The sequence below is a fragment of the Oncorhynchus mykiss genome, chromosome 1 (assembly GCF_013265735.2).
Source record: "Oncorhynchus mykiss isolate Arlee chromosome 1, USDA_OmykA_1.1, whole genome shotgun sequence".
Lineage (NCBI taxonomy): Eukaryota > Metazoa > Chordata > Actinopteri > Salmoniformes > Salmonidae > Oncorhynchus > Oncorhynchus mykiss.
This window is the reverse complement of record NC_048565.1, coordinates 52,706,491-52,727,029: the sequence shown is the minus strand read 5'-3', so window position 1 is coordinate 52,727,029 and position 20,539 is coordinate 52,706,491. Positions and strand designations below refer to the sequence as shown.

The following is a 20,539-nucleotide window of genomic DNA, read 5'->3' as shown; positions in this document are numbered from 1 at the left end:
GCACATTCATCTTCTGCACATCTATCACTCCAGTGTTTAATTGCTACATTGTAATTACTTCGCCACTACGGCCTATTTATTGCCTTACCTCCCTCATCTTACCTCATTTGCACACACTGTATATAGATTTTTTCCTATTGTGTTATTGACTGTACGTTTGTTTTTCCATGTGTAACTCTATGTTGTTGTTTATGTGGCACTGCTTAGCTTTATCTTGGTCAGGTCGCAGTTGTAAATGAGAACTTGTCCTCAACTGAACTACCTGGTTAAATAAAGGTGAAATAAAATGTAAAAGAAGAACGGTTCTATACAGAACCCTTCTAAATCTGAATAAACTTTATATTTTTCCCCTTTCCTTTAAATAGTGCTTTGAGCATGAGTGTTCACCTCAGTGTTTAAACTTGAACCCTCTAGAGTTTAAAAAGAAAGGTGTAAGAATGTTTTAAACTGTAGCCAATATGAGAATATGTCTGCCCAGCAAATTGGCCAGTGATACCAAGTGTTGGTTTTTCAGTGTAACAAAGAGGTAAATTAACACTCAGTGGTGTAAAAAAAACGGTGTTGGTGAACTAGGGGTGACTGTGCCATTTTCACTCTGTGTAAGGTAAAACACTCAAAACCACACACATTATCACATTTCCCAGCATGCTCTATAGCAGGTTGATTTTTTAGAATTGTTTATAATACATTTCCCAAACAAATCTAATCTGTTCGTAGTTGGACTTATTGCACTCGTTACTGAGATGGCTAATCCAGTTTACATGGTTATTTTATTTTACCTTTATTTTACCAGGTAGGCCAGTTGAGAACAAGTTCTCATTCACAACTGCGACCTGGCCAAGATAAAGCAAAGCAGTGCGACAAAAACAACAAGAGTTACACAAACAAACGTACGGCCAATAACACGATAGAAAGATCTACAGTCATCTCGATTATAAATCTTTCCTACCATGGCAGTCATTTTGAATGCAGGTTGTAGGTGAGTAAAATTTCAAATTGTTAATCTTCTGGCTGGATTTGCAATAGGAATTAAGCATCACTTTGCACACCAGTCTAATGTGGCATGTAAGCCAGGTGTTTCTTAGGGTATGACTATGCCCTCAAAAAAGGCCTTAGGATATACACTGAGTCTACAAAACATGTTTTTTCAATGACATATACTATGAAATCAAACTTTATTTGTCACGTGAAGAATACAACAAGTGTAGACTTTACTGTGAAATGCTTACTTACTACAAGCCCTTAACTAACAGAGCACTTCAAGAAGAGTTAGCAAGTCCAGTTGATAACTATGATCCTTATTGATGTCACATGTTAAAATCCACTTCACATACACAATTCAGTGTAGATCAAGGGGAGGAGACAGACATGGATTGTGTATGTGTGCCATTCAGAGGATGAACGGGCAAGACAAAATATCTAAGTCCCTTTCGAACGGGGTATGGAGGCAGGTACCAGGCGCACCGGTTTGAGTGTGTCAAGAACCGCAACACTGCTGGGGTTTTCACTCAATAATTTCCCATGTATCAAGAATAATCCACCACCCAAAGGACATCCAGCCAATTTGACACAACTTTGGGAAGTATTGGAGTCAACACAGGCCAGCATCCCTGTGGAATGCCTTCGACGCCTTGTACTCCATGCCCCAACGAATTGAGGCTGTTCTGAGGGCAAAAGGGGGTGCGACTCAATATTAGGAAGGTATTCCTTACGTTTTGTACACTCAGTATACGTAATGTATTGTCAAAAGAGTTGAATTTGAATAACTAATTAAAGGCTGGTGGAACCGCTCAGAGGATTCTAGGAAGAACCTTTAGATGATAAAAGGGTCCTTTGTAGGAACCATTTATAGAGGGTTCTAGATAGAACCATTTAGACTAGAGGGTTCTATGACAAACCCTAATTAGAAGGTTCTAGGTAGAACCCTCAGAAAAGTGTTCTACCTAGCAACCAAAAAGCATTCCCCTATGGGGACAAACCAAATAACTCTACATGGATCTACTTAGCACATTTATTTCTAAGAGTGTAACAGTCACACTGACCAGGCAGACCAGAGGTAAACAGAAGAGAACGATGAGCGCTTGGGCTCAGTGAAAATGATAAATATTAGGTGACAGCTCAACTCTGGCAGGCGGGGTGTCGAAGTCCCAGTGGGAAGACCAGAGGTAACATTATGGACGACGTTGGATTCATAGCATAACCTTGTCTCAGGATGAAACCTCGTATTTAAATAGGACATTCATTTACCGCTCTAGGGAAGAGGGTAAACATTCAGACAACATGGTGTGAGGCAAGTAAGTCACAGACTGGGAAGAACAAAGGTAACATATGAACATGGTTGAGTTCTCATACGGTCATGATGCAATATAATGACCTTGCTTTAGATTGAACTAATTCCGTCAAATAGAAAGACATTCATTCAACACCTATACAGGCAAGAAGATAAACAGAACATCCTAGCTGCGCGGGATGTGTAAGTCACACAGGGAACACCAGCGGTAACATTATGGAAGAGGACGGGTGGATTCATAACGTCATGATGCATTAGCATAACCTTTTTTCAGATGTAATAGGAAGACAGCCATTAACAGTAAGATTAACATTACTCTCCCAGGGTGAGGTGTTGAAATCACAATGGGATTCTGTCACCACATTACAAGACTGACAATAGTGATGTCACAGAATTAGTGTCCCCATTGTTACCTTTAATCTCTCAGAGCTCCTAGAGGACACAGAGCCCACTACTATTCTGCTGCAGGTAGCTACAGAGCCCACTGCTATTATTCTGCAGGTAGCTACAGAGCCCACTGCTATTATTCTGCAGGTAGCTACAGAGTCCACTGCTATTCTTCTGCAGGTAGCTACAGAGCCCACTGCTATTATTCTGCAGGTAGCTACAGAGCCCACTGCTATTCTTCTGCATGTAGCTACAGAGTCCACTACTATTCTGCTGCAGGTATCTACAGAGCCCACTACTATTCTGCTGCAGGTAGCTACAGAGCCCACTGCTATTCTTCTGCAGGTAGCTACAGAGCCCACTGCTATTCTACTGCAGGTAGCTACAGAGCACACTACTATTCTTCTGCAGGTAGCTACAGAGTCCACTACTATTCTGCTGCAGGTAGCTACAGAGCCCACTGCTATTCTGCTGCAGGTAGCTACAGTATAGAACATAGGCTGTCTGGCTGCACAGCACAGGGGGAGGTTGAGGACTGCATATGGAATAACTAATATAAACTTCATCCCCTGCTCACCTACACACACATATATAACACATATACAACACATATATAACACATATACAACACATATATAACACATATACAACACATATACAACACATATATAACACATATACAACACATATATAACACATATACAACACATATATAACACATACACACAAACAAAAATGGCAGATATCTTCTTAGCTACATACTCCTGCCATCTTTCTCAAAGTCAATAAATCAATTTAGGACAATGTCAATATTATCAGTTGGGACAGAATTAAACAATTCGTTTTACAGGGGAGAATCAATGAAGACAATGTACCCAGAGACAACCTTCAGCATCAACATTTCACCAAGCTCTCTGTAACCTTGTCTGGGGAGACAGAGGCATCATCCCAAATGGTATCCTATCCTATTCCCCATTTAGTGTACTACCTTTGTCCAGGGCCCTAGTAAAAACGAAGTGCAGTAAATAGGGAATAGGATGCCATTTGGGACATCCAGTGTTTGGACTGCAGAGCCGGAGCACTGAGTAAAGACAGACTGGCCCCTAGTGGAGAGAAAGCCTGAAGAAATTATTTATTGACTTAGTTTGTGGTGTCAACATTTGTTAAGGTCATTCAAATGTTCTCCTGGTCTTAAAATGCTGGTCTTCATGCTGTGGAGATCAAGCACACGTTACGTCAGAAACAGGACTCGGTTTCCCGGGGGCAGATCAAGTCTAATCCTGGACTAGAAAGATTGCTCAATGGAAATTCTCCAGTGACATACATTTTTAGTCCAAGACTAGGCTTAATCTAGAGTCCAGGAAACTAACAGACCCTGAGAGTTGTTGATATAGCCAGTGTTACAAGTTATGATAGATTAGAACAGCCTGTGTAATACTTGAACTTGAAGAAAAACAACATTGAAACGTGATAGTGTGAATCTCTGAAACAACAAAAAGAGCCAACTCGAGCACTGGGTTTTTCATTTTATTTAAGGTTTGTTTTTCCAGACGGGCAGTGGACAGTTCAATTCCTTTAAGCTCCTCATTGTGTTTTATATCTCCGCATCACGTTAAAAACCACAGTAAGTATGACTGATTGTTGGTTTCACCTGGATCAGTTCATGTTTCTAGTGAATAATGTTTTAATAGGGGATATAGCAGGAGAGAGAAAGAGAGAGATAAAGATGTAGATATTATGGAGTTAAGACTTAAAAATAAAAGGTTGTGAAGGGAGGTTATTCATTCGCAAGGCCCAGTCAGAGGCAGAGCGCTCCTTGGATTAAATTGCTAGCCGTCATTTGTCATCGTCTTCTAGCACCTTCCTTTCACACAATCTCCGATATCGCATGACATTATTTAAATTCTCACTCTTTTCTACAGGTGCATATCAGGACATCGTGACATCTAGGAAGCCTTTTCATCAACCCTGTCATCATTTATCTGTTGGGTCTTCTTGTGACTTTCCTGATAAGGGTTTAGCTACTGTAGTTGCCACACAGTGGCACTGTGCGTATCAGACCAAACCCTACACCTTAGGATGTCCCATCTTCCCTCCAACAGTCTTTAAAGTAAAATTCCACCCCAAAACATTCAGTCCACTGCTGTTATAATCCCAAACTTTCAAAAAAACTGAAGAAAAAAAAAACAGCTGGTATGATGCATTTTGCTTCATATGATGCAAAACGCAGCATGTTATGAAAAAAAGAGCTTAACAGCAGTAAATCTGAATTTTGAATGTTAAACATCTTAACTTGATTGCTGCCATGCAAAAAAATTGGGACTTCAACAATCAACTAATGAAATGATATCAAAATATCATTTTGGGGTGTTTTCCTTTAAATATTGTTCTTCAATTTATGCCTCCACTACAGCCATTCTTAGTTTCCCCAGAACTAGCATGTAACGTGCTGAGGTCTGGTATCCTGACACTAGGCCTATTCTTCTTCCAATCTGAGAATAGTCGTGAGACTAATTATTATTCTTCGAACCCCGGCGGTCAGTCCCCCAGTTAGGCAGTGCTCCATCCTCTGATACAGAGGTCGAACTGAATCTTGCCTCTACTACAGGATGGGGCACCATGACCCCAAAGGGAATGTGGGTTTTAATGACCTGTACAAGACAGGCCATTGGGGCGCATTCCAGGCAGACTACATTGCAGTTGCCTGCCAGATCTCACAATGCCTGTATCAGCTAACTAGTTAATCAGGTATAGCTAATCAGTTATATCAGTTAACCGCATATGATATAGCAGACTGACACCAGTCAGCAAAGTCGATGACCATTGGTTGCTGCGTGAGTGCAGCGTGACTGCAATATTGTCAGCCTGGAACGTGACCATTGTGACCCTGCCTAACAGGGAAGCAGATTGGCTTGGCTGTGCCCTCAACTCCCACATCCTAACATTATATCCATCTGTTACCATCTCTGTCTGCATCATTTTCTGTCATCTGAACCAATTAAAACAAGCCTGAAGTAATTTTTACCCCTGTTTTTCTCGAAAGATTTTCAATCCTACCTCCTCTTAATCAGTTAAAAGGCATTTGGTATCATTTTTGCCTTAAAGTTATAGTTCGCCTTAAAGCTTCTCTGCACTGAGTGAGTGTTAACCGTTTCATTCAGTCTCCTGTTTTATTCAAAGTGGGGAGGATGAGGGCCCTTGGGGCAAAGTTTTAAGAGCAGATTCACTATTCAGTTTGTTGCTTCATTCTCAAAGAGTAATCATGACTTCACTTTTTTTCAGGACGATTTTCCTACAGGTTTCATATTTAATCATAAATTTACTTCTTAAAAATTACTCATGTTAGTTAATCTGGACTCCTGTACATTTGGAGTTATCGTCTTGGGTGTCACAAAATGTATCACTGCTCCTATTCTCTGTGCTCGTCTAGATCATACGGACAGACTCCACGTGAAGCTCAGAGTAGTCAGCACCGCTCTGATCCCAAACAATTCATATGGGTCGTGTTCATTATGCACCAAACAAAAGAAATCCATGAGGGACTTACATGGACTTATCAGCCCAATAAGAAACGCTCCTTTTCATTTTTCCGTTGGAAAACGTTTGACTACGGTGCATCCTACTGAAGGCGACCCTGACTACTGGAGCTCAGTGGGGCCGGTCAGTAGCAGACATAAAGGGTTAACAGGTCATTCATGTCATGTGCCACAAAAACCAAAACAAACAAATAGGCCTTTAGAATAGAAAAAAAGGAGGAAGGAGAAAGAAAAAGAAAGCCTTGTTATTTTGTTAATAATTTTCATAATCTGATAATCTGCAGATTAGTGTGTGTACTGTATCTGTATTGCATTGGGGATCGGGATTACGACGTGGGTCGGGGGTAGTCGGCTGTAATCTGTCTTTAGTTTAGTGGCGGTCCCCGGCGGAGGCGCTCTGTAGCAACTCTGTGGCGCTTTGGCCTGGGGGTCTGAAGGCTGTCTGGAAGCCTGGGGGAGGGCTGTGGAATTGGCTGGGGTTGGGGTGTGTGGGCTGGGTCAGGCCGGGCAGGTAGGGGGCCCAACCAGAGCCTGCTCTGTGGTGGAGGTGTGGGTGTGAGGAGGCCTGGTCTAGGAGGCCATGGTGGTGGCTGTGGTGGAGGGACTGGTGTTGCTGGTTCTGGGGCTGCTGGGGGAGTGATGGCAGTGCAGGGCCGTCCATCTCTGTCAGGGCCTGTAGGGATTTGAGCCAGTGGGGAGGGTTCTGGTCCTCCTGGAGACAGTCTAAACTGCTGCCTGCTGAGGCTGGGATGCCTGAGGTGAGGAGAGAAAGAAAGAGGTGAATGAAGATGTAGATTCTGGTTGGAAGTGACAATTTGAATCAGCTGTGTAGTGATACGGCAGAAAACTACACATGCACCCCTTGGGATTCCTAGGACAGAGTTTGGGGAAACGGTGCAATACAACAAAGATACATTTGTTTAAAATAAACAAAATGTAAAGTTACTCACTACCTGTGATGATAGCTGGGTCCATCCAGCTGGCCGTACCATCCCAGCTGAGACTGTGTGAGAGTCCCCCTGGCCCATTTAGCCCCCCGGGACCCCCCATGTGGTTCATACTGGAGGAAGAGGAGGAAGAGGAAGAGGAGGAGGAGTTGGGGAGACCCCCGAAGTTGATGTTGATGTTGGGGAGGAGAGCTCTCAAACCGTCCTGCCATTCTTTCACATTGAGGCCGTCTATAGAACTGCTGTTTTCTGCAGAGAGAGAGAAAAATACATTTCATCAGGGATAAGTGAGAACATAAGGAGTGCTGCTTTGCTTCTGTAAAAAAAGATATCAACGGTAGAGAAGACATTTAATATAGATTTGTAAGTCTTCACAGGGCAAAACACAGAAATGCATCTGCATGTAATATGTTTCTCGCAAGGTCAATATGACATGATCAAAACAGGCAAAACGATTACATACGTTTTGAAGTTCAATGCTTGTACGTTCATACTGAACAGATTGCGCTAAACCCGACTCAACCAGGGTTAGGGTCAATTCCATTTGACACGGGACATAACTGACCCCAACACTCCCAGAAAACAGACCCAGGGTATCCTACCTGACATGGGGATCCCTCCCAGCCCTGTATTGTGACTGTGGTGCTGAGGAGGCATGCTCAAGTCCAGGAAGTTGCTATGTCCTCCTCCAGCATTGGCCGAGTGGTTCAAGTGTGAGAGGAGGTGGTTATTGCTGCGTGCCGAGGGAGGCATGCCCATCCAGGTATGCCGAGCTGCAGCGGCCTGGGCAGCCTGACTTCCACCATGATGACTGCTCTGACTCTGGGAACCAGGGAAACTAAAGGAGCTAGAAATGTGCCTGTGGTGGAGCTGAGAGAGCCGGGGTGGAGGTCCAATGCTGCTGGGGAAATGGTTGGGGTTGGAGAGGGGCATGTGGAGGCCGTGGTGGGACCCGGGGTGGTGGAGGCCAAAGGGGCTGGGGGACCCCAGGGGACTGGGCTGGTCCTGGACTGACAGCTCCTTCTCAATGAGGTCAGCCAGGGCCTTCCGTGTCACGTCAAAGGGGTCGAAGCCCAAGTCGTCATCCTGCTGCTGTTTAGTAGAGGAGCCGAAGCCGAAGGCTGCCTGCCAGTCTGTGGAGGAGGAGACCGGTATTGTGTCTGAGGAGAGCAAGGGTGGAAGAGTTAGCAAGTGGTTAGCAACGTTAGTCAAATGAATCCACAGCAAGGAGAGACAAGTGTGTAACTTTTGTCTTCATTGGCACAAGGTTCAAACAGTGGAGCAGAAACTGCCTTTGTTAACGGAAGCATTGTTTCTTAAACGTGACGGAGTGCGTGTGCGCTCGTGCATCTGCGTGATTCTGCCCCACACAACCCACCTGATGCGAAGAGGCTCTGTGGTTCGGGGGTCATGGGCCAGTCGGATCCCCCTCTAGGCGAGCTGGCGAAGGGGGGCAGGCCGGACGGGATGGGGTTGGGGTGTCTGAAGTTACTGTTGTCGGAGAACAGGGACTGGGACTCTGCAGCAGCCCCCTCGAAGGGCGAGCGGGCGGTGAGGTCTGCTACAGTGATGGGAACCACCAGACTGCTGGGGGGCTTAGTCAGCCCCGGGGGAGGGGAAGGGGACTCGCGGTTAGGCATCTGGAAGGGGGAAAGGAATAAGGGGACTAAATTAGTGGGGGGATACCGTTAATACCGTCTAACATGTGTAAACAATAATAATTCATAATGAAAACAAATCTTTTAAAGGTCCAACCAATGCAGCCGTTTTCATGTCAATATCAAATAATTTCTTGGTAACAATTAAGTACCTTACTGTGATTGTTTTCAATTAAAATGGTCCAAAATACATTTTAAAAATGCTTCTTAGCAAAGAGCAATTTCCCAATCAATAATTTTGCTAGGACTGTCTGGGAGTGGTCTGATTAATTGAGGAGCTATTATTGGCAGAGGGGTTTGGAACTCTTATTGGTCTATAACTAATTTACCGCCTGGTGATGTCACCAGGCAGGCCAAAACTACATCCCACCAACACATGCTGAAATTTCAGCCGGTGTTTTCAAACAGCTCTTACACTAAAATGGCATTATCATAATTTTCACTGTATTATTCCAACCTCAGTGTGGAAATATATATAGAAAAAGCAGGAAAGTCCCATTTTGGACGACACTGGGCCTTTAAAAATGGCTCAGGGAAGAAACAGTCTAGTCTGGATAGATATGACAATAATTTCTCTAATACCATCCCTATGTACTACATGTAAATAAAGTAATTATCTATACATTTATAAGAATCTTGAAAAGACATTCAAATGATTAAAATACTTTACTTCTACACGTTAAATTATCTAAAGGTAGCATGTCTTCTTACCTGTTGTAAAGTCTCTCCATTCACCATACCCATTGATTCCGGAGGTTTGTCGCTGGGACTAGAGGGAAAGAGAAACAGACCAGCATCAGACTACGCAGCTGTGTAGTTCATGGCCTAACAAAAGGGACCAAAAAAAGGTGGCCAGTTTGGCCTGTGAGTTATTCTATTGTTCACATTTCCCCTTTCAGCAACTATAGTGAATGTGTAACCTTGTCTTCTCGGTACAGCTTGGTTTAGCTCGACTCCAGCCGGCCTGTATGTCTGTCCCGGTAATAACGGGATCACTGTCACAATTGGAGTAGAAGGGGGACAGAGCCCATCCCTGTGTCCAGCCCCAGCCTCACTAATATAAGACTAATAGCCTGGCGGGTAGGAGCGATGGGCCAGTAACCGAAAGGCTGCTAGATCCAATCCCCGAGCTGACAAGGTAAACATCTGTAGTTCTGCCCCTGAACAAGGCAGTTAACCCAATGAAGACGTTGATTAAGGCAGCCCTCCGCACCTCTCTGATTCAGAGGGGTTGGGTTAAATGAGGAAGACATTTTCAGTTGTACAACTGACTAGGTATACCCATTTCCCCACAAATGTACTACTATATTACTATAGATTACCCGTTGCTGTCACAATTAGAAGAGAATGGGGACAGGGCAGCCCCCTGGACAGACCCCATCCCTGTGTCCGGCCCCAGGCCAAGTCCTAACCCGTCTGAGGTCATGACTTCTGGGTCCAGACAGCAGTCTAGCAGCGGAGGAGATTTCCTGTCCTCTGACAGCCCATTGGCCAGTTTGCCACCATACACCGATAGTGTTGGCCACCCGTCCTTGCCGTTGCTGGGTCTGTGTTGAGAAATGGACAAAAACAAGAGGTCAGCATGGAAGAGAGAGATGTTGTGTGGAAGACTTGGAGAGAGAACTGCGGCCTGCGGTGTTCTAGTTGTTAGTGCCACGGCCTTCAGTGCAAATATTTGCTTTTTGGGTTTGCGGCGAGAGGTTTCACATATCAAGTTTATTTGCCATTCAAATAATGTATTCATTACATGTATCAATGGATCTTACTCACCCAAGGTCTCACAATAAAAGCACACAATAGAAACTGCAAGAAAGAAATATGCAAATACATTGTGTTGACCAGGGTTCCCCAACCTCAGTCCTGCCCCCCCCAAATAAGGTCAATGTCATCAAATCAAGGGATGCTGCGTGGAAGAAAAAGATAGAGGGGAGAACCAAAATACCAAATGTACCTTTGTGTAGAATTTGAAGATTTGCTTTTGGACTTTTCCCCTGAACACGTTGGTGTTTGTAGAAAGCTGGGGTTCATTTTGTAGAGGTCCTGGAGTAGTTTTTGCTCATATTCTTGGTGTTTCCCGGCCTAAGGACACAAACATTACATTAAGTCATTTTAGCAGTGAATAATAACAATGCTCCCACTGTGCACCTAACTCAATTCAACTGTGTGGCAGCGACTATAGGAGTTGGCTATACAACAAACAGATCTGGGACCAGGCTAGATTCAAGAAACACTAATGCGGAGGTCTGAAGTAATTTGAAGTAAGAATACGATACAAAATTGTGGCAGACACCAAACAAATTCTCTAAAGGGAAGAATATATAAAACACAGCCAGGCCTAACCCTTACATCTGAATGAATTAACTCTATTGATCCAAGAGAAGAAACTGGATTGGTCACCATCATCGGACACATATGCCCTGGCCTACTGACACCCAGGCAAGTTCAATACATGACGTCAAGTTATCTGCCATCTCTAGTCACCCACCAACCCAAACACAGACAGGAAGAATAACAGTTTGTTGACCTGCATCTCCTCTTTCGTAAAGCTAGCCGCCTCGTCCCCCAGCTCGTGTAGATACATACAGTCTGGTTTGGGACACTGCATGCTTTTGAGGAAGTAACTGCAGTATTTTGTTGTGCCTAAAGAAGCCTGCAATACAAAAACAGACAGAAAGCTCAGTGAAAATGTACTTGTGATGACATTCTGTTGAATGTTCTCTTCAGCTGAGGTCAGAAGTCATATAGTATTTGATAGCATTCCTTACAAAAAGTCACCAAATACTTCTACGACCAGTTTCCCAGACACAGATTTAGCCTAGTCCTGGACTAAAATTAACCCTCAATGGAATTTCTTTTATCCAGGATTTGGTTTAATCTGTGTCTGGGGAAACCGGCCCTGAATGTCTGTTCCTGTGTGTTAAGTCTCACACCTTGAGTGTTCTACCGTCCACCACCACATTGTTCACACATTGTATTGCTCTGAGGGCGTCTTCAGAGCGGATGTAAGTGACATAGGCACTAGCACTGGGACCCTGTGGATCAGAAAACAGTCAACATTTTAAATAGGTAGTTCATGTCCCCCATTCTCCATATTTACATTTGAGAGGAAATCACCTGCTGTTGAATTCAATCCCACATATATTAGCCAAAGTCACAGGGTGGCATTTGAACCAGACAGATCTTTCGAGCTCAATATCATTTAAAATGAGGTGGATTTTTTTCAGAGACAACCATGTGTGCATTAACGAACCAATTACACAATCAATTTGACTTTGGTAAAAACAAAACTACAGAACTTCATGCTAATCATTTATTTGAATGGTAAATCTCTATAGATAAAGTGGGTAAATAAAAATAGGCCAATGCCTATTCACAACACAGGTGAATACATATTCAATAGGAGTGTGTGTTGCATTGAGTTATTGAGCATGTTTTGGATGATATCATGGGGCGAACAATTCCCTTCCATTTGGGAATTATTTTATTGTACTGATCCACATTTGCGTAGAAGAAACGATCTCTTCTATAAAAGTGCACACTAAGACCTAATGACGTCATTCACACAGTGAGAGAGACTGGAAAGACGTGATGCTGAGGAAAGTTTTTTTTGGCAATGACTAATGGTTTTAGGTGAGAATTAGCTTGGAAATCAGCCTATTTTCGCATTATGTTCATATAATATCGCAAACAAAGTACTAGGGTAGTGAACTGATGTTAACTTCCGCTGTAAGCTAGCAAGGAAAGCTCGCCTACAAAGTTGAAAGCGACCGGTATCTTATTGTATCGTAAAGTGTTCTAGCCTGTAAATGGACCATGTTTTGTGCAGTTATTTGCAATTGCAACATTTCTACATGCCATGTTGCATTATTCAAATGTGTTAACTTCTGTGCAGCATGAGTGGGGCGCGAGCATGTTGCGGCCCAGCATCGTGTTAGCTCCCCTCTCCCAATCAGTAGACGACGTGAGACAGAAATATCAGAAGAAACAAATTCTAACACCGAACCGTTTTTCATGTTCTGGTATCAAAAAGAGTACCAACGTTTCAATAATCTCACATCTTATGATGTGCCACTTAGCAGGCACTTTTATCCAAAGTGATTTACAGTACAGTCCGTGTAAATATTTTCTGTATGGGATCTCTGCGGGAATTGAACCCACGACCGTGCCTTTCACCAACTGAGCCACATAGAACCCGCTCTTACCTGTGAACCTGCATATGATGTGCTGTTGTTGATGACCACCTTGTGTATTTTCCCAAACTTCCCAAAATACTCTGGCCTCTTTAGAACCTGTGGAGAAACAGAGACAAATAGAGGGATGATTGTACTATGCTCTAGCATTATGGGGAAATTGTTCACAAACAGAATTGTATAAATACAGTTGGAGGGAAAACAAATATAGCTAGGTCAGTAGACCAGAAATATGATCAAGTAAGAGAATAGTGAGATTAAATGCTATATCGCTCACACTAACTAGGTTATGGCTGAAGCACAGTGGAGGGCTGGGGACTTAGATTTAGCATGTGTGTGTGTGTGTTAGAACAATGTTCTAAATTATTTTGCTCTTCACCCACATCTGTGGACATCAAGTAATCTACGATAAAACTATGTACTCTATGTGCAACAGCTCATTTAAGCAGCAAAAAACATTGCCCAGGCAAACAAGCATGCATGGGTTAACTGTAAAGGAAATGGGATAGTAGATCACATGGAATGTATTTCATATAGAACAAGAAACCTATGGCATTTTAGCTTAAAACGGATGTGGGAAAATAACACCCAAGTAACACCCAGGTTTTCCAGAAATCCTAGTTGGAAGATTCCCAATTTCTGGAAAACCTGAGAATTTTGAAAAATGTTTGTGGAATTTTGCCACCTTAACTATAAAAAAAAAAAATATATAAAATAATACATGCCATTTGAGAGACGCTTTTATACAAAGAGACTTAAAGTCATGCAATGCATTCACTTCACGTACAGGTGGTCCCGGGAATCTAAACCACTATCCTGGCGTTACAAGTGCCATGCTCTACCAAATGAGCTACAGAGGACCACATATTTACCCCTAGGCAAAGAGCCGTGTTTCTCATATCCAGCCGTGGGATAGCCACAGTCAGCCCATAGCATAGACATAAAATGCATGCCTTTGTAAGTGGCAGCAGTCTTGACATTTTAGGTAGGAAATTCACTAAATATCTTCATTTTCGGTATGCCAGCGTTTCCTTTGGGCGTGAGGGGGCATCAAGATTTGCATAAAAGAAAAACTAGAAACCGGTTAGTCATTTTATAAAAGAGAAGGTTAAAAAACAATCCCCGATTCACTCACACACACGTCTATATTTATGTAGTAGGCTTATATTGTGGAATCGAACACCAGGTTTCTCTGCACCACCCTGACCCTATGTGTGTGTGCGCACGTGTCCCGGCTCACCTCTGGGTCTGCGAGCCTTTGAGAGAGCCCGACAAACACCAGGTTTCTCTGCACCACCCTGACCCCATGTGTGTGTGTGTGTGTACACGCGTCCTGTCTCACCTCTGGGTCTGCAAGCCTTTGAGAGAGCCCGACAACAAAAACCAGGTTTCTCTGCACCACCCTGACACTGGCCAGGTGTTTCCGATTCTCTGTCACCTTCTGTTTCTTCTCGTTCTGCTTCTGCTTCTTCTCATTCTTTATCCTCTGAATCTCCTCCTGTGACAGGGGCTTGTACACCGCAGGGTCCTCCGGGTACGGCTGGATGGTAGGGGGCAGAGATAAAAAGACAGGTAAGCTCACCTGTACGTAGGTACAGCGTATTTGTAAAGTATTCCGACCCATTACATTTTTTCCCACATTATGTTGTTACAGCCGTATTCTAAAATGTATTCAATTGCCCCCCCCCCTCCCATCAATCTACACACAACACCCCATAATGACAAAGCAAAAACATGTTTAACATTTTTTACAAATGTATTAAATAAGTAAGTAGTATTCAGACCCTTCACTCAGTACTTTGTTGAAGCATCTTTGGAAGCGATTACAGCCTAGAGTCTCCTTGGGTATAACACGACAAGCTTGTCACACCTGTATTTTGGGAGTTTCTCCCATTCTTCTCTGCAGAACCTCTCAAGCTCTGTCAGGGTGGATGGGGAGAGTCGCTACACAGCCATTTTCAGGTCTCTCCAGAGATGTTAAATCAGGTTCAAGTCCGAGCTCTGGCTGAGCCACTCAAGGACATTCAGAGACTTTTGCTGAAACCACTCCTGCGTTGTCTTGGCTGTGTGCTTAGGGTCGTTGTCCTGTTGGAAGTTGAACGGTCGCCCCAGTCTGTGGTCCTGAACACTCTGGAGCAGGTTTTCATCAAGGATCTCTCTATACTTTGCTCTGTTCATCTTTCCCTCGATCCTGACTTGTTTCCCAGTCCCTGCCACGGAAAAACATCCCCACCACATGATGCTGCCACCACCATGCTTCACCATAGGGATGGCGCCAGCATTCCTCCAGACGTGACACTTGGCATTCAGGTCAAATAGTTCAATCTTGGTTTCATCAGACCAGAAAATCTTGTTTCTCATGGTCTGAGAGTCCTTTAGGTGCCTTTTGGCAAACTCCAAGCGAGATGTCATGTGCCATTTATGGAGGAGTGGTTTCTGGAGGAGTGGCTTCCATCTGTTCACTCTACCGTAAAGGCCTGATTGGTGGAGGTCTAGGACAATTCCTTTGACTTCATGGCCTGTTTTTTTTCTCTGACATGCACTGTCAACTGTGGAACCTTACATAGACAGGTGTGTGCCTTTTCAAATCATGTCCAATCAATTGAATTTACCACAGATGGACTCCAATCAAGTTGTAGAAACATCTCAAGGATGACCAATGGAAACAGGATGCACCTGAGCTCAATTTTGAGTCTCATAGCAAAGGGTCTGAATTAGAGGTCGACCGATTATGATTTTTCAACGCCGATACTGATTATTGGAGGATCACAATAAAGACGATACCGATTAATCGGCCAATTTTTGGTTGTAATAATGACAATTACAACAATACTGAATGAACCATTTTATTTTAACTTAATATAATACATCAATAAAATCAATTTAGCCTCAAATAAATAATGAAACATGTTCAATTTGGTTTAAATAATGCAAAAACAAAAGTGTTGGAGAAGAAAGTATAAGTGCAATATTTGCCATGTAAAAAAAACGAACGTTTAAGTTCCTTGCTCAGAACATGAGAACATATGAAAGCTGGCCGTTTCTTTGAACATGAGTCTACAATGTTCCCAGGTAAGAAGTTTTAGGTTGTTGTTATGATAGGACTATTTCTCTCTATACCATTTGTATTCATATAGCTTTGACTATTGGATGTTCTTATAGGCACTTTAGTATTGCCAGTGTAACATAGCTTCCGTCCCTCTCCTCGCCCCTACCTGGGCTCAAACCAGGAACACATCGACAACAGCCACCCTCGAAGCATAGTTACCCATCACTCCACAAAAGCCACGGCCCTTGCAGAGCAAGGGAAACAACTAAACAACTAAACTAAGTATGTCATTAATATGGTCAAATCCGGAAACTATAATTTCAAAAACAAAATGTTTATTCTTTCAGTGAAATACGGAACTGTTCCGTATTTTATCTAACGGGTGGCATCCCTAAGTCTAAATATTCCTGATACATTGCACAACCTTCAATGTTATGTCATAATTACTTAAAATTCGGGCAAATTAGTTTGCAACGAGCCAGGCGGCCCAAACTGTTGCATATACCCTGACTCTGCATGCAATTAATGCAAGAGAAGTGAAACAATTTCCCTAGTTAAATATTGCCTGCTAACCTGGATTTCTTTTAGCTAAATATGCAGGTTTAAAAAATATACCTCTGTGTATTGATTTTAAGAAAGGCATTGAAGTTTATGGTTAGGTACATTCGTGCAACAATTGTGCTTTTTTCGCAAATGCACTTTTGATAAGTCATCCCCCGTTTGGCGAAGTTGGTCTTCACACAGTTCGCAACGAGCCAGGCGGCCCAACCTGCTGCATATAGCCTGACTGTTGCACAGAACGCAAGAGAAGTGACACAATTTCCCTAGTTAAAAGAAATGCATGTTAGCAGGCAATATTAACTAAATATGCAGGTTTAAAAATATATACTTGTGTATTGATTTTAAGAAAGGCGTTGATGTAAATGGTTAGGTACACATTGGTGCAACGACAGTGCTTTTTTTGCGAATGCGCTTGTTAAATAACCGTATGGCGAAGTAGGCTATGATTCAATGATTAATTAACAGGCACTGCATCGATTGTATGCAACGCAGGACAAGCTAGATAAACTAGTAATATCATCAACCATGTGTAGTTAACTGGTGATTATGTTAAGATTGATTGTTTTTATAAGATACGTTTAATGCTAGCTAGCACCTTACCTTGGCTCCTTGCTGCACTCACATAACAGGTAGTCAAGCCTGCCACGCAGTCTCCTCGTGGAGTGCATTATGATCGGTGTCCAAAAATGCCGATTACCAATTGTTATGAAAACTTGAAGTCGGACCTAATTAATCGGCCATTCCGATTAATCGGTCATCCTCTAGTCTGAATACTTATGTAAATAAGGTATCCGGTTTTAATACATTTGTAAAAATAAAAAAACAGTTTTGCTTTTTCACAATGGGGTATTTTGTGTGTAGATTGATGAGGGGAAAAACATATTTGATCAATTTTAGAATAAGGCTGGAACATAACAAAATTTGGAAAAAGTCCAGGGGTCTGAATACTTTCCAAATGCACTGTATATCCTTCTGAGGAGAGTTGGGAGCAGAATAATATTCTACGAGATTGTATGGCACATTTGCATAACACCTATGTTTATTGACAGCACCACCCGCCAGCCAGCCTCACTTTTCTGCAGGATGGGCAAAGGCTGTTCTTGTCTGTGTGGACGCAGTGCCAGCGGAAGGGTAAGGTAAGGGCCAGGGTAAAATAGGTTATGTACCTTTCTGCAGGCAGGGCAGAGGCCGTTCTCATCTGTGCGGATGCGGTGCCAACAGAAGCGGCAGATCTGGTAGCCGCAGGTGCAGGGAAAGAAGTTTACGTCGTCAATCTCCAGCGGCTCCATGCACAGAGGGCACTCCATGGAGTCGTCCTTTATCTCGGGGCTGTGGGACATCCTATGGCACGGCGAGGTGGAGCAGATGTCACGGCTGGTCACGGGCTGGGAGGGAGAAGCGTAGTAAGGGATGAGAGGATAGAAAGTTGAGATGGACACAATTGTTACTCAAACTCTATTTGGAGCATTTCTGAAGAATATAAATTGTGAAATGGAGAACATGAAGAGTACACACTACCTACCGCCAATGCAAAATTTAGGCCTAAACTGGACCTGCTCACTTAGTTAGTTGTACTGGTAAAGAGGGATGTCCTATTATCATGTAGCCTAAGCTAAATGGTATGAGGCTCATCAATATCTTCTGTGTTAGCAGTTGTTACAAAGTAGTGGCTTGTGGAAGGCACAAACGAATGAGGTGGTGTTTTGACAGTAGGAGGGCGTTCTATCTTGTAGCTGTCAACTACATCACAGGTTGATCAAATAAACAGGCCTATCGAATCTTGGGGTTTGTTGAGGATGAGTTTGCGCTTGTCCGGGATGTAAATTGCAAATAGGATGTTACTGAAACAGAGCTAGTTATTGATTGTAAGTAGGCTAAATATATCGTCAAAAACTAGCTAGCTACATGCCAGCTAACGTTAGCTACAAGGGTAACACTAGTTGGTTGAATTGCAATTCAAAATCCATTGTTAAACTACAGCCTAAATACGAAGGGCTTCGCGCTCCTATCCTCTTTCTGGTGCAGCTGTACAAGCAAGCAGCAAACGTCAGCTGACTGATAGTTACTAGCTATTCCAACCAGCTTGATAGCTAACTAACGTTAGCATGTTGCTAATGGTTTGCAATGATTCTCTAATGTTAGTTCACGGCATGACATTATGTATCAGCTAGCCGTTCAGGTGCTAAAACAAAATTTAAAATACTCAAGTCGACGAGTAAAAGTACATGCACTTAATGTTGGGTTGAATAAATAGTTAACCAAAGTTCACAAGACATGGAGTCTTGTGAATACAAAGTGACAGCTTGCTAACCAACGAAGGTGCTAATAGGCTAACATTAGCCTACAAGCTAACTTCAGAGTCTAGGCTGGCATTCGCAGTTAGCTAACTTGGCTAGCTAGCGGCTGCGGCCTACTAACGTTAGTTTCCTAGCTAACAGACGCCGACACAGTAAACCATTGACAGTTCATTAAATCCAAAAATAGACAACGATGCAAAGGATGGCATTGACACAGAAAATGTATCAATCCGTTTATGCAACCATGGAGCTAATGCTATTTTGCCACGAAATCAGTAGCAGACAGTTACAATAATAGTTTGGGCTAGCTTGCTAGCCACTTACCCTGTCCGTATTACAGGGATTCCACTCCAAATGGACAGTCACACCAAATTGGGCGGGGATTGCTAATGTCTCTGAACTGTCCAGATTTGTATAGATAGACACTTTAGATTATGTTAGGCTTATTATTTCGCTATAATTCAAAAGGCTTGATAGATGTTTTGCCCTTTTCTTTCTTATCTGTAGAGACACTTTACGCTCTAACCACCATCTTAACTAGCGTTAAAATAGGGAGGAGGGAATGGGGCAAGCGCTCAGTACGTACTGAGGCTGCGTGGGAGGCTATCAACAATGCATTGTGTGAAATGTAGTTAATTATGCTTTCAGTCTGGATACTTATGACGGGCAAATTTCCAATTTGGTGGTTGGTAAACAAAATCCCGGCTCTTCTGGGAATGTGCCTGGTAGTGTGTTTAAAGTAGAGGGAGTACTTTATTTATTATTTTATTTAACCCTTGTTTTACCAGGTAATTTGACTGAGAACACTCATTTACAGCAACAACCTGGCAAATAGTTACATGGGAGAGGAAGGGGGATGAATGAGGCAATTGTAATCTGGGGATGTTTAGGTGGCCATGATGGTATGAGGGCCAGATTGGGAATTTAGCCAGGACATGGGGGTTAACACCCCTACTTCTTGTGACCCGTCTGCAAGACAGGGCTTAGCATGTCTCTCTCGATTGGAGGGAAAGAGAGAGGAGGTTGAAAAAACGGAGGGAGGCAGAGGATGGGTTTGACTCTGTTGAAGAGGGTATGTCGAGGAAGATTGGTGTCAAGTTGCATTGATGGACATGGTTATGATAAAGATACATTCGGTCCAGTGGGAGTGAGATTTTTGAAGAGTGTGGAACCAGGCCTTTTGCTGATCCCATGGATGGTTTCAGGTTGGGTGGAAAAGATGGTGGGTGCTGTTGAGTCGAGGAACGTAACCCGAAGTGGACTTTCTTCAAATTAGAGGGAGCAGGCACTTGGGTGAAGATCAGTTTCTTGCTTTGCTCTTAGGAATAGGGCACCATTGAAAGGAGTGCTTTCTGGGGTAGCGTTAAGTGTGATGGGGAGCAATTGAAGTTGAGGATTCACAGTGTTTGTGACGCCCACCGTTTAGTGCAACGCAGACCCGGTAGTGAGCGTGGTCATGTTAGGATATATCAGTTATCCTGTTAGAGCGTGTAGGGATTCCAAGATGTGGGAAGTGTGCAGGAGGGCATTTGGTAGAGGATTGTGTAGTTTCGGTGGATAAAGTTTTGTGTGTCAACTGTAGGGGTGCCCATGTTGGTGGGGATCGGAAGTGTTGGGTGTGAGA

At 43.2% G+C, this 20,539-nt stretch overlaps 1 protein-coding gene across 3 annotated transcripts; it reads right to left on the bottom strand.

Moving 5' to 3' along the window:
• Nucleotides 1-4,191: 4,191 nt before the first annotated feature.
• On the bottom strand, nucleotides 4,192-19,480 carry LOC110524813 (CCR4-NOT transcription complex subunit 4). 3 transcript variants are annotated; one of them, XM_021604727.2, is made up of 14 exons: nucleotides 19,240-19,480; nucleotides 18,141-18,192; nucleotides 17,785-18,003; nucleotides 14,351-14,548; nucleotides 13,021-13,107; nucleotides 11,749-11,850; nucleotides 11,343-11,468; nucleotides 10,770-10,897; nucleotides 10,141-10,365; nucleotides 9,530-9,587; nucleotides 8,539-8,800; nucleotides 7,763-8,320; nucleotides 7,164-7,409; nucleotides 6,523-6,966 (listed from the first exon to the last, which is right to left on the bottom strand). In XM_021604727.2, exons 3-14 carry the CDS (start codon nucleotides 17,956-17,958, stop codon nucleotides 6,584-6,586), a joined length of 2,547 nt encoding a protein of 848 aa, XP_021460402.2. In that variant the 5' UTR covers nucleotides 17,959-18,003; nucleotides 18,141-18,192; nucleotides 19,240-19,480; the 3' UTR covers nucleotides 6,523-6,583. The 3 variants fall into 3 exon arrangements, with proteins under 3 accessions (XP_021460409.2, XP_021460402.2, XP_021460418.2); XM_021604734.2 differs by lacking the exon at nucleotides 18,141-18,192 and having other exon boundaries at nucleotides 4,192-6,966; XM_021604743.2 differs by lacking the exon at nucleotides 18,141-18,192 and having other exon boundaries at nucleotides 6,584-6,966; nucleotides 7,167-7,409.
• Nucleotides 19,481-20,539: the final 1,059 nt, after the last annotated feature.

Bases quoted from the DNA above. Each gene is read 5' to 3' on its own strand.
- LOC110524813 (XM_021604734.2), bottom strand. From the start codon at position 17,958: ATGTCCCACAGCCCCGAGATAAAGGACGACTCCATGGAGTGCCCTCTG. The intron at 10,898-11,342 runs GTCAACAAACTG...TTGTGTCCTTAG, and splicing joins TTACGAAAGAGGAGATGCAG to GCCGGGAAACACCAAGAATA. The intron at 7,410-7,762 runs GTAGGATACCCT...CTCTCTCTGCAG, and splicing joins GGGAGGGATCCCCATGTCAG to AAAACAGCAGTTCTATAGAC.